We start from the raw sequence: 14,206 nt of genomic DNA, 5'->3' as shown, positions 1-14,206 counted from the left end.
CTAGTCATATCTTAGTTTCAGATATAAAAATGTAATTAGGATATCTTTAAAGATGCAGAATTGTAGATATCTGTAACTGAATTATGACTAGTCAAAACCCATATTAAAAATATCTTTAAGTTCTGACTAGTCATAATTAAATTACAGATATCTACAGTTGATTTTATTATTAGTAACAACTTAATTAGAAATATCTTAAATTATAATTTGTAGTAGATATCTGTAATTACAATTTCTACTAGGGAAAAAACTCTATTGTAGATATCTGAAAATAGTTTTCAATGCAATCCTATGGAAACAAATGACTGGTCAAAGTTGCATTGCAGATATCTTTTTTCCCCCCAATTTGGAATGCCCAATTCCCAATGCACTCTAAGTGGCATAGTGACTCGCCTCAATCCGTGTGGTGGAGGATGAATCTCAGTTGCCTCCACATCTGAGACCGTCAACCCACACATCTTATCTTGTTGCTTGTTCTGCGCATTACTGCAGAGACATAGTGCGTGTGGAGGCTTCACGCCATCCACCGCAGCATCCATGCACAACTCACCACGTGCCCCACCGAGAGCGAACCACATTATAGCGACCACGAGGAGGTTACCCCATGTGACTACCCTCCTTAGCAACCGGGCCAATTTGGTTGCTCAGGAGACCTGGCTGGAGTCACTCAGGACATCCTAGATTCGAACTCGCAACTCCAGGGATGGTGAGCTACTCGCTGAGCTACCCAGGCCCCCCGACATTGCAGATATCTTAAATGTTAATTATAACTAGTAAAAAATGCATTACAGATACTGTATCTTCAATGTAAATTATGACTAGTCAGAAATGCAATGTAGATATCTTAAATGTGAATTACTACTAGTCAAAAATGCACAACCGACATCTGAAATTTGAGTTTTGACTAGTCAAAACATAATTATGGATAGTCAAATCTAAATATTAAATTATAAAAGAGCCTGCCATATACACCCTGTATCTAAAAGGCTCTTTTACCTTTAGGGCGGGACTTCCTTTCCACATCCATGGGCATTCCAGTATCTCCCATTCATTTTAACAGAAGTGACCCGTCTCTGCTAAATGATCTTCGATGACAACCAACATAAGCGTCAACAGCCCATAAAACATAAACATATCTAGACAGTTAGCATTAGCAAGTAAACACCTCTGTCCATAAACTACGTCCACTGTGGTGACACATAGCGCTAGCACTGCCCCCAACGTCCACCCCGAGGCTGCTTTTTTATTATTAATATTTTTATTATTTATTGTCAGTAATTACAACAGTCAATAAAACTGTCACAACAGTAAGCCAGGAGGACAGAGAAATAAATGAATAAATTAAGGAAAACCAAATTTGACATTTCTGTAAGTAAAGGCAAATTTGGGGTTTACATACCTGTAACAGGAAATAAATTCATGATTGTAAGACCAGAATTTCACTGGAGGAGCACAACTCCAAAACTATCCTGAAGCTGAGGTAAGCTGTTACAGAAGGATCTGTCTCGTGTGCTTTTCTTTGGCCAAATGTAACTTATGTCTCGTCCGGCCATTCAAAAATTCTCTTTAAGGTAAAACAATATGAATAATCACCATTTACTTAACCCTTGTGCGACCTGCGGAAATTTTTTTCTTTTTCTTTTTCATTTTCTTTTCTTTTTTTCTTTTTTATGATTTTGGCTGTGTTAATGCCAATGGCATTCATTTTGCCAAAGGTATGTATGTTTTGGAGGAATTTTGATATTTCAACCTCAGTTCCTATAATACATCTATAATACACTGTGTACGCAAAATAGTTACACACATTGAAACCCATTAAAACTGCAATATTTGATCCCAGTCCCATTAAAGCATAAAATTATGAATTTTATGATATTATGCTTTCATTCCGGAGCCCTGGCTTCAAAATTTACATTAGGCGCAGCTGGCGGCACAACAACTTCCTGACACCAGCCTCCTGAATTACAGTCATACCGGATACCAGTAAGAGTAAAAGGGTATACACATCAAGCTTTGGTGGATACAGGTTGTTCTTACACCTCGATCCACGAATGCTTGGTGCAAGACGGGGCATTGGATAAAAATAAATGGGTGAGGGTGAGGTGAGTGCATGGTGACATTCACAAGTATCTGGTGGTTACCATTGAGATACGATTCAGGGGAAAAAGGAGGTTAATCCCTGCCTCACCCATCCACTAATTCTGGGAACCAATTGGCCCGGCCTTTAAGAATCTATTGAGGGTAATGTGTGTGAATGGGTCCTGGAAAGTAGTGGCATGGGGTGTGACGTGCGATACTATGGCTGGTGAGGTGGTGCCAGGGCCATCAATGTCGGCTCCGTGTCAGGATGATGCAGACGAGGGAATTCCCTGAGGGGGATTTCCCTCTGGAGCAGTCACGTGACGAGTCCCTCAAGCACGCCTTTGACCAAGTGAAAGTAATTGATGGTCAACAGCTCTAGCCCGGTGTTGGATAACCGGGAATAAAGGGAAACACTCTTCCAGGTGATTTTGAACCATATAATGGCCCGTTTTTTTTGGCCGGGCATTCACGGGGACGTTTGCAAGTGGTGTGCGGCGTGCCAGCCACCCCAAAAGCGCCATTGCGCCCTCTGCCATTGATCGAGATCCCCTTCGAGAGAATTGGCATGGACCTTGTCGGACCATTAGACCGGACTGCACGCGGCCATCGCATTTGCCATCGCGATATCCGGAAGCAGTGCCTCTACGCAACATCTCAGCAAGTAGTGTTGCAGAGCCACTCTTCAAAATGATCTCCCGAGTGGGGATTCCAAAGGAAATCCTCACTGATCAAGGTACAACATTCATGTCATGTACACTTCGCGAACTATATGAATTATTAGGCATTAAGTCGATTCACACCAGCATTTATCACCTGCAAACCCACGGGTTGGTCGAATGATTTAATAAGACCTTAAAAAACATGATTCGTAAGTTCGTACACGAAGACACTAAGAACTGGGATAAGTGGGTTGAACCCCTGCTTTTTGCAGTATGAGAGGTCCCGCAAGCCTCCACCGGGTTTTCCCTGTTTGAGCTACTGTATGGGTGCCAGCCGCATGTCATACGGGAAGCTTGGGAGGAAGGACCTTCGAATAGTAAAAATCAAATTCAATACGTTCTTGACCTTAGAGCAAAACTCCACACTTTGGGGCAGGTAACACAGGAGAATTTGCTCAAAGTGCAAGAACGTCAACGCCGACTGTACGACAGGGGCACTCGACTACAGGAATTCGCACAGGGAGAGAAAGTGCTTGTATTGCTGCCCACCTCGAGCTCCATATTACTTGCCAAGTGGCAAGGACCCTTTGAGGTCACACAACGAGTCGGAGATCTCGATTATGAGGTTAGGCGAACAGATAGGGGAGGGGCACATCAAACCTACCACCTCAACCTCCTAAAACCATGGAGGGAGGCGGTACCTGTAGCCTTGGCGACGGTAGTTACGGATAGAGTGGAGCTTGGGCTGGAGGTATCTCCCAAATCAAGTTCATTTACCCCGCCCCTATCGTCTTCCTGAACACAAGAAAAAGATTGTTCAGGAAGAATTAGAGGCAATGCTTGAAATGGCCATAATACAAGAGTTGCACAGCGATTGGGCCAGCCCGGTAGTTCTGCTACCGAAGAGCAACGGCTTGGTCTGGTTCTGTGTGTCCAAATTTGATGCTTATCCAATGCCACGAATTGACGAGATACTCGATCGGTTGGTCGCAGCTCAATTTTACTTGACGCTGGACTTAACAAAGGGTTATTGGCAGATCCCTTTAACGCCAATGTCCTGAGAAAAGACGGCTTTTTCCACACCGTTCAGATTACACCAATTCGTGGCACTTCTGTTCGGTTTGTTCGGAGCCCCAGCCACGTTTCAGCACCTTATGGATAAGGTCCTCAGACCGCACACGGCATATGCCGCTGCATATCTAGACGACATCATCATTTATAGTAATGATTTGCAGCGGCATATGCAACATCTGAGGGCTGTCCTGAGAGCGATGAGACAGGCGGCACTCACGGCCAACCCGAAGAAGTGTGCGATTGGGCGTGTGGAAGTTAGGTATCTGGGGTTCCACTTGGGTCACAGGCAGGTGCGTCCACAGGTTGACAAAACCGCAGCGATAGCAGCCTGCCCAGCGCCCAAAACCAAAAAGGGGGTAAGGCAGTTTTTGGGGCTGGCTCGCACAAAAGTTTGTGCCTAGTTATTCTTATGTCACCAGCCCGCTGACTGACCTTACTAAAAAGGGGGCTCCCGATCCGGCCCAGTAGACAGAGTCGTGCCAACAGGCCTTCCTTAAGGTAAAGTCCACACTGTGTGGGGGGCCACTTTTACATGCACCTGATTTTTCTCTCCCCTTTATTTTGCAGACCGATGCATCTGACCAGGGCTGGGCGCGGTGCTCTCGCAGGAGGTGGTGGGGGGGGTGGGGGGGTGGGTAGGAACGGCCAGTGCTGTTTATTAGTCGCAAGCTCTCCTTCAGGGAGACATAGTACCATCGAGAAGGAGTGTCTTGCGATTAAGTGGGCTGTTCTTACCCTCCGCTACTACCTGCTGGGGCGGGCCTTCACCCTCTGTTCTGATCACGCTCCTCTGCAGTAGCTCCACCGCATGAAAGATACAAACGTGCGGATCACCGGTTGGTATCTGGCTCTCCAGCCCTTTAAGTTCGAGGTGATCCACAGACCGGGGGGACAGAAGGTTGTGGCTGACTTTCTCTCCAGAAATGGGGTGGGTGGGGGGGGGGGTGTTGCCCCGGCCTGAGTCAGCGGTAGGGGCATGTAGCATGAGGGGCGTGGTCATGTATCGGTCTGCGGGAGAAGGAGAGTGGTAAGGCTCATCACCTGGCCCGTAATTATCTCTAACACCTGTCTCTCATTATAGTGATGGCGGAGGGAGACCTAAAGAGCACGCCAGAGCGTCAGAGAGAGGAAAGAGTGGCCAGAAAGCATGACACCCCCAAACAGAGAGAGTGTGTGTGCAACAAAAGTCTATTGTTTTACTTTATTTTGTTATTCTTGAGTTATCGACGGTTACCGTCAATTGTGTAAAAAAAAAAGCCAAAATAAAAGGACTGACCTTGAGCCTGCTTCATTGTCTCCTGACACTCCATTGCCCACGAACCAAGATCCTTCTACAATAATATTTTTATGGCAGTTTTTTGACGTGGACATTTTTGTTTGACATTTAATCTGACACTGCACAAAAAATAATAATGCATCAAAATCAATGTTGTTTCTAATTATTGATGTATCCCAGACTGTGATAATCCAAATATATATATATATATATATATATATATATATATATATATATATATATATATATAATAAATAAATAAATAAATAAACCCCTTAGCATTTAGTATATGGAAAATAATAATAATAATTTATTTTTTTATAAAAAACAACAGTGGCATTATATAAACAACTGGCATTTAAAGTGTTAAAATCCTGAAAATGAATGAATATTTGGTAGTTATGATCAGGACTGATGTTGGTTAAAAAAAAATTAACTAATTGAAAGTGGAAAATAATATTAATATATAATATTATTATGGCAGTTTTTTGACGCGGACATTGTTGGACTTCCGAGTAACTTTTTTTAAATTGACGCACAAGGGTTAAGTAAAATAAAACATAAACAAATAGCGTCCCACAAACATTGTAATTTGGCCTGGTTGTATTTTGGTATTTTCATGACATATTTTAAACGCCTTATTCATGGTTTTATTTTTGTATTAAAAACAGGTTATACTTATGTTTTGTGGCCAGTTAAAGAAACATATCAGGTTGATAACTTTGCAACATTTTCAAAACGTTTTATTTTGGTTATTTGTCTATCCATTTATATTTTTGTCACATTTAATTCCCTTTAGACTTTTTTGCACTACTGAAATTTTTAAGAGGATAGTGGGGTGGTTCATTTTTACAATCTTTATTATTATTATTTTTTACTCTAGGTAAGGAGAAATGAAATAGAAGTTTAGTGCCATGGACAAGATGATGACAGAAAATAAAATTATACATTACAGAAAAATAGAGTCTCTAAAAACTACTAATAATACATTAATAATCTAAATTAATTTACAGAAAACAGTCATTGAGGAATTGATGGTCCACAAGGAGTGAACATGCAGGTTTGGTGATTTCAAAATGTCCATAAGGTGGCCAAACACAATGAGCTGAGATACTTCAATTGTAAAAGTTTATTAGAACTACATCAAACACTTCCCATTTTTCAAACATGAAACTACAATCACATTTCAAAAGTTGTTTACACAATTCCCATATCAACAGGCTCAAATTTCTAAGGGTTATTTATAAATTTTCTGCCAGTACTTGATAAATTCATGATGAGCCAAATGACTATCTACATAATTGTGTAGTAGGCTATATAATAGAGGACCTATGGCTCTGGGTGTACTTTGTAATAATAATGTCTCAGTGATTTTATACTAGAATGATGGCAATACATTTCCTGAAATGTCCCCTATACCAAATGATAAATAATAATAAATGATAAAATAATCCATACCATTCTCAACTCATCAAAGTCAGGGTATATTTCATGGTAACATTTGAAAATGTGACCAGAGGGATGCAAAATTCCATTGGAGTAAATTGGATCAAATATATCCACTGACACTTTTGAACAGGGAACAACTTCAACTTTTACATGTGTGATGTCTCTACCTGTAAATGGGTAAAAAGCTTTTAGCCTATATGAAAAGAGATGTGAAGATAACAGAAAACTTTGTGAATGAATACCAATTCACAATTTAAATTTAAAGCAGCACTGCTGCTTTCTCATTATGCATACACCATACATCAACATACCCAGCGGTGTCCATGATCCAGAGGTGTCAAGTACCTTTAAATTGTTCTTCACACAGGGATCTTGAAAGAAGTTCTGAAAGACATTACTGTTTACTGTTCCTTTGTAATGTTGAAGTAAAATATGTAAGTAATAATGTACAGTCAGCCTGTCATTATTGCTAAATAAATCCAGACGGGGTGATCAGTATCATCCGCAAAGGGTTTATTTTGTAATAATTATTGGCTGAAATTACATTATTCCACTTAGAACTTGGCTACTTAATAAATAAGTAGATAAATAAACTATATTGATTTGAATGTTAGTATTCATATCATATTACTATGTAGGCCTATATTATTATTTAGGAGATAATCTGCAGGGACAATTATCAAATAGCAGTCAATGTACAAAAATATTTAACCGCAGAATGCTGTGAATAAACATTCAGAACCAAGTTTCCCAGAAGGCTGTGTAATAAAAAGTTGAAAGTAATGTGCAAATATTTACCAAGGCAAAGTCATTCCTCCTATAAGACTGGAAAGGTTGGTCAAATTTGAAGGCCTGGGTGGTTATTCGACCCAGCATGGACCTAAATGGCAACACAATTAACAAACAAGTGAAATATAATTTTTTTTTTTAAAGCTTAGGCTGACTGAAAGTTTTCTTTTAGAATGGATAATTCACAGTCTACATTTTTTGTTAGAAAATGCAAATTTTCTTGCTGAAATACAAACCATATTTTTTTACTGCATGTCCAAAAGATGTTTATAGTATACTAAAGAAAAACCCAGAACTTAAATAACTTCAGCAGTTACAATTTAAATTGAAATGCAAGTATCAATTTCTCATCAATTTATTTCAGTCATGAAAATGAGACATGAACACTTACAATTAAATATACCCCTGTGTGTAATTTGCTGTTTTGCTTTGTTTTTCGGGTAGGCTATTTAGTTTGTGGACTGAAATAACCTTCATATTTCAAGTTATTAGAGTGTGTGTGCAACAAAAGTCTATTGTTTTACTTTATTTTGTTATTCTTGAGTTATCGACGGTTACCGTCAATTGTGTAAAAAAAAAAGCCAAAATAAAAGGACTGACCTTGAGCCTGCTTCATTGTCTCCTGACACTCCATTGCCCACGAACCAAGATCCTTCTACAATAATATTTTTATGGCAGTTTTTTGACGTGGACATTTTTGTTTGACATTTAATCTGACACTGCACAAAAAATAATAATGCATCAAAATCAATGTTGTTTCTAATTATTGATGTATCCCAGACTGTGATAATCCAAATATATATATATATATATATATATATATATATAATAAATAAATAAATAAAATCCCCTTAGCATTTAGTATATGGAAAATAATAATAATAATTTATTTTTTTATAAAAAACAACAGTGGCATTATATAAACAACTGGCATTTAAAGTGTTAAAATCCTGAAAATGAATGAATATTTGGTAGTTATGATCAGGACTGATGTTGGTTAAAAAAAAATTAACTAATTGAAAGTGGAAAATAATATTAATATATAATATTATTATGGCAGTTTTTTGACGCGGACATTGTTGGACTTCCGAGTAACTTTTTTTAAATTGACGCACAAGGGTTAAGTAAAATAAAACATAAACAAATAGCGTCCCACAAACATTGTAATTTGGCCTGGTTGTATTTTGGTATTTTCATGACATATTTTAAACGCCTTATTCATGGTTTTATTTTTGTATTAAAAACAGGTTATACTTATGTTTTGTGGCCAGTTAAAGAAACATATCAGGTTGATAACTTTGCAACATTTTCAAAACGTTTTATTTTGGTTATTTGTCTATCCATTTATATTTTTGTCACATTTAATTCCCTTTAGACTTTTTTGCACTACTGAAATTTTTAAGAGGATAGTGGGGTGGTTCATTTTTACAATCTTTATTATTATTATTTTTTACTCTAGGTAAGGAGAAATGAAATAGAAGTTTAGTGCCATGGACAAGATGATGACAGAAAATAAAATTATACATTACAGAAAAATAGAGTCTCTAAAAACTACTAATAATACATTAATAATCTAAATTAATTTACAGAAAACAGTCATTGAGGAATTGATGGTCCACAAGGAGTGAACATGCAGGTTTGGTGATTTCAAAATGTCCATAAGGTGGCCAAACACAATGAGCTGAGATACTTCAATTGTAAAAGTTTATTAGAACTACATCAAACACTTCCCATTTTTCAAACATGAAACTACAATCACATTTCAAAAGTTGTTTACACAATTCCCATATCAACAGGCTCAAATTTCTAAGGGTTATTTATAAATTTTCTGCCAGTACTTGATAAATTCATGATGAGCCAAATGACTATCTACATAATTGTGTAGTAGGCTATATAATAGAGGACCTATGGCTCTGGGTGTACTTTGTAATAATAATGTCTCAGTGATTTTATACTAGAATGATGGCAATACATTTCCTGAAATGTCCCCTATACCAAATGAATGGTACAGGACATACACGTGCCTTTTGAATGGATCAATACAGAGGTAAGCAAATGTCTGTTCATTTTCTGTTGCAGATGGGTAGCACAATCCATCACGATCCTAATAAACAAACATAACATGTTATTTATGATACATTGTCACTCTGTCTTTAATCATTTTAGCATTTTTAACTATCAAGTCACAATTTTTTCATTGCCAATGATGACAGGAATAAAAACTTTATGTTGCTCTGTAAAGTTTGAATAGGCTAATTTCTTAGATTATTTACATACAACATCATCAGCATTCAAGTTGCTTAATGATAATGGCACACAAGAAATGTGTAAGGTACGTACATAAGCAGAGACTTTCAAGATCGTTGAGACCACACTGATCTCTTTCGTGTCTGGATCCTTCTGAACACTGTGGAAGACACATGAAACAAATGTTTGTCCTATGACTGTCATGCATTTGATCAGGCATCATGCATGTGAAATGTTTTTTGCATTTAAGATAGCAGGTCTGTGCATTCAAGTTCACTTTTTGTCCTCCTTAAATGTGAATGTAAAGTAAAAATGGAACAATTTGTGTACAATTCTCACCTGACCAAATCTTTGTATATTATTTTTCCTGTCTCAATGTAAGGATCAATAATATCCTCATATTGGCAAAGTTCACCTCCCAAGACTAAATGCTTGAACAGTCTGAACAGAAACTCCTGACGATTACTTGGACTAATAATGTGATAATTGTCAGAGTCCTCTTCAAGCAAAATCTGTCAACATGACAAACAGCACAAAATAACAGGAATCAAATACATTTGTAAACATTCCAGCTATGCTTCAGAGCATAAATGGTAATAATAAATGATAAAATAATCCATACCATTCTCAACTCATCAAAGTCAGGGTATATTTCATGGTAACATTTGAAAATGTGACCAGAGGGATGCAAAATTCCATTGGAGTAAATTGGATCAAATATATCCACTGACACTTTTGAACAGGGAACAACTTCAACTTTTACATGTGTGATGTCTCTACCTGTAAATGGGTAAAAAGCTTTTAGCCTATATGAAAAGAGATGTGAAGATAACAGAAAACTTTGTGAATGAATACCAATTCACAATTTAAATTTAAAGCAGCACTGCTGCTTTCTCATTATGCATACACCATACATCAACATACCCAGCGGTGTCCATGATCCAGAGGTGTCAAGTACCTTTAAATTGTTCTTCACACAGGGATCTTGAAAGAAGTTCTGAAAGACATTACTGTTTACTGTTCCTTTGTAATGTTGAAGTAAAATATGTAAGTAATAATGTACAGTCAGCCTGTCATTATTGCTAAATAAATCCAGACGGGGTGATCAGTATCATCCGCAAAGGGTTTATTTTGTAATAATTATTGGCTGAAATTACATTATTCCACTTAGAACTTGGCTACTTAATAAATAAGTAGATAAATAAACTATATTGATTTGAATGTTAGTATTCATATCATATTACTATGTAGGCCTATATTATTATTTAGGAGATAATCTGCAGGGACAATTATCAAATAGCAGTCAATGTACAAAAATATTTAACCGCAGAATGCTGTGAATAAACATTCAGAACCAAGTTTCCCAGAAGGCTGTGTAATAAAAAGTTGAAAGTAATGTGCAAATATTTACCAAGGCAAAGTCATTCCTCCTATAAGACTGGAAAGGTTGGTCAAATTTGAAGGCCTGGGTGGTTATTCGACCCAGCATGGACCTAAATGGCAACACAATTAACAAACAAGTGAAATATAATTTTTTTTTTTAAAGCTTAGGCTGACTGAAAGTTTTCTTTTAGAATGGATAATTCACAGTCTACATTTTTTGTTAGAAAATGCAAATTTTCTTGCTGAAATACAAACCATATTTTTTTACTGCATGTCCAAAAGATGTTTATAGTATACTAAAGAAAAACCCAGAACTTAAATAACTTCAGCAGTTACAATTTAAATTGAAATGCAAGTATCAATTTCTCATCAATTTATTTCAGTCATGAAAATGAGACATGAACACTTACAATTAAATATACCCCTGTGTGTAATTTGCTGTTTTGCTTTGTTTTTCGGGTAGGCTATTTAGTTTGTGGACTGAAATAACCTTCATATTTCAAGTTATTAAAATGGCAGTAGTGTGACATGGATGGATGTAAATCAGGGGTTCTCAATGGGGGCAGTACCGCCGCCCAGTGGGCGTTCAAAAGATGCCAGGGGGCGCTGAGAGCAAATTAGTAGAGAGGGGGTCGTTAGGCTACAAATGGGGGGTGTTTATCAGTCATGTTAATCAAATCTATCGTCAAGTTCCTGTTTGCATTAACATTTTTATCTAGACTCCATTTTTCAAGTTGGTATGCATTTGTACCACGGTTCATCTGATTCTGAAATCTAGTAACACATCTGAAGTATCTGGTTTAGCAGCATCAAATAGACAGGCAAAGTCATAACCTTGGCTAATGCACCTGTATGGCTCTGTAGGTGGATACAGCTCAATAGACAGTGCAGCGCGAGCGCAAAGCAGGTGCGTTTTTACTCACAGACCGTCTTGAGCTCTTAAACATGCACCTCTGATCATTGCAGCGCTGTGAGAACCAGTGAGAAGCACGGCACGAGACTCGGAAACCATTTGAATTTGGCACAGAATTCTACATCACCACCCTTGAATTGACTATAGTAACACTAACTGCACTTTAGGCAGAAATAGATTGATAATACTGTACATATTATCATACCACTACTTCAGCTCTATTTAAATTGTCATAGGCTACATTAGGGGAGTGAGGGAATATAATACATTTTTGTTACAACTTTTAAATGTTTATATTTTGTATTTATTGTTTTTTACATGTGTTTAGAGTAGACCTACTGTTTGTAATTACAAAAATGCCATAATTTGTTTTATAGAAATCACTTTACATCTAACCACGGTAGTGAAGATCCATGCTTCCATGTGTTTACTATGGTCTTGTTACAAATACCACTGTTAAAACTATAAAAAATATATAAATAAATACATTTAAATTTTCATAAGTGCAAATGCAAAACACACTGTTTGAAACAGAAATGTGTAAATCCTTAAACATTAAAAAGTGTAAGAAAATATAACTGGTTTTGTTTGCCTTCAGAAAGAGATGAATCATTTGAATCAATTAGAAGCTGATGAAAGGAGTTCCAAGAATATTTTAGTCACATAAATAAGGTGTAAACTTTTTACTTTTTATAGCTGTTGTAGATGGGGGGGGGGGGGGGGTGGATCACGGCCCCTAACCACATCCTCCACAGTTTTGCAATAAATGCATTTTGTTAATATGCGTTATTAACAAAAATTGTATATCCTTTCTTATATGCTAAAATGAGAACTTTCCTGACCCATGATTTATAAAAAAACAAAACATTATTTATATGTTAAAATATATTTATTTTAATTTTTTCGATTATTTTTCTTCTTTATCTTATTTATGTATACATTTTGATGGTTTATACATATTTTTTAATATATATATATAATTTTTATTTATTTTTATGTTTATTTTTTCCTTCACCTGTACTATTCTTTGATTGTATTCATACATTGTTTGATCTTATTGAACATATATATATATATATATATATATATATATATATATATATATATATATATATATATATATATATATACTCCATAGTTTTACCACCATTTGTGGACTTTTCAGACGGTCCCTTACCACACCCTCCACAGTATTAGCACGTTTTAGCACAATGTATGGACTTTTCAGACGGTCCCTTACCCACCTTAGGCAAATTTTCCAATTTATTTAAATGTTAAATTGGCGATCTGGAAGGATTTCACCGTGACGGCATCTGACCAGCTTAAATACGGGACAAATCGCATCCCGTACTGACGCATCATTTTATCTTTAAATACGGGACGATCACGTATTTTACGGGAGAGGTGGCAACCCTAGTTATAGATAACCATACTGTTGATAGCAGTAAATTTGCATCTACATCCAACTCAAAATCAATGCTGTAATGATTGCAATGCAGAATGAGCATTTCTGTTGGACAAAATATGCAATATTATTGGTATTTTCACTTATTTTTGAAATATAATAACAATGCCACAATTCGCATTTTCATTTTATGGGCCCCAGATATAGCCCTCCATCTGTTTAAATGTAAGAAACGCAAGGTTTGGTCTCACATTCATGACGCGTGAGCCTGCTTAATTTATTAACAAAACTTTAAAATTATGCAATGCATCAAAGTTGCATCGAGCAAATTAAGGGGGCATCGGCTTCTTTTGGGCATCTTGCAAACTAGTAGTAATCGCCAATAACAAATATAATTATACTTAATAGGTGAAAGTTTACAGATCATATTCTTACCATTTCATCAGGAGTTCTAATGTCTTAGGATCGTGCTGAAACGTAAACCTTTTAGTGGAAAGTAGATTGAAAGTGTACTGTTGTTCAAACGAAAGTTTGTCTTCTGCCATGTTGCTTATTGTCGAGGTGTTACCATGACAACTAGAAATTGTCCCTCTATTACAGCGCGATATTACGTCATAGTAGCTAGGCATCAATATTCGTGGACATATTGTTACGTTTCAAACGGTTGTATTTTTAACACTATGCATTTAAGTTGTTCATATGTAAATGAGTTAGCCTTTGCATTCTTTCAACATATTGTTATTTATTAAAGGAAAAAGTGAGACAGGATTCAACATGCACATAAACACCCAGTTTTACTTATTGTTTTATCTAAATTTATCTATGTATAAGTAGTAGCCTAATTCTTCCATGTGACTTTTAAAGCTGGCAGCTAGGGGGTTTAGTTATGCAGTTCTTTATATAATATATTGCATACTCAGCAGAACTGT

At 36.8% G+C, this 14,206-nt stretch overlaps 1 protein-coding gene across 1 annotated transcript; it reads right to left on the bottom strand.

The window, feature by feature from the left end:
- Nucleotides 1-9,032: 9,032 nt before the first annotated feature.
- Nucleotides 9,033-13,841, bottom strand: LOC127430899 (cilia- and flagella-associated protein 300-like). Its single transcript, XM_051681042.1, has 7 exons — nt 13,713-13,841; nt 10,988-11,069; nt 10,501-10,573; nt 10,199-10,356; nt 9,916-10,088; nt 9,670-9,736; nt 9,033-9,433 (listed from the first exon to the last, which is right to left on the bottom strand). The coding sequence occupies exons 1-7, from the start codon at nt 13,820-13,822 to the stop codon at nt 9,284-9,286; spliced, it is 813 nt and encodes a 270-aa protein (XP_051537002.1). The 5' UTR covers nt 13,823-13,841; the 3' UTR covers nt 9,033-9,283.
- Between the last annotated feature and the right edge of the window lie 365 nt (nt 13,842-14,206).

This window comes from Myxocyprinus asiaticus, chromosome 40 (genome assembly GCF_019703515.2).
Source record: "Myxocyprinus asiaticus isolate MX2 ecotype Aquarium Trade chromosome 40, UBuf_Myxa_2, whole genome shotgun sequence".
Lineage (NCBI taxonomy): Eukaryota > Metazoa > Chordata > Actinopteri > Cypriniformes > Catostomidae > Myxocyprinus > Myxocyprinus asiaticus.
Note: the sequence above shows the minus strand (reverse complement) of the source record. Positions and strands in the feature narration are given on the sequence as shown.

Bases quoted from the DNA above. Each gene is read 5' to 3' on its own strand.
- LOC127430899 (XM_051681042.1), bottom strand. From the start codon at position 13,822: ATGGCAGAAGACAAACTTTCGTTTGAACAACAGTACACTTTCAATCTA. The intron at 11,070-13,712 runs GTAAGAATATGA...GTTGCCATTTAG, and splicing joins TTAGAACTCCTGATGAAATG to GTCCATGCTGGGTCGAATAA. The intron at 10,574-10,987 runs GTAAATATTTGC...AATGTCTTTCAG, and splicing joins GGAGGAATGACTTTGCCTTG to AACTTCTTTCAAGATCCCTG.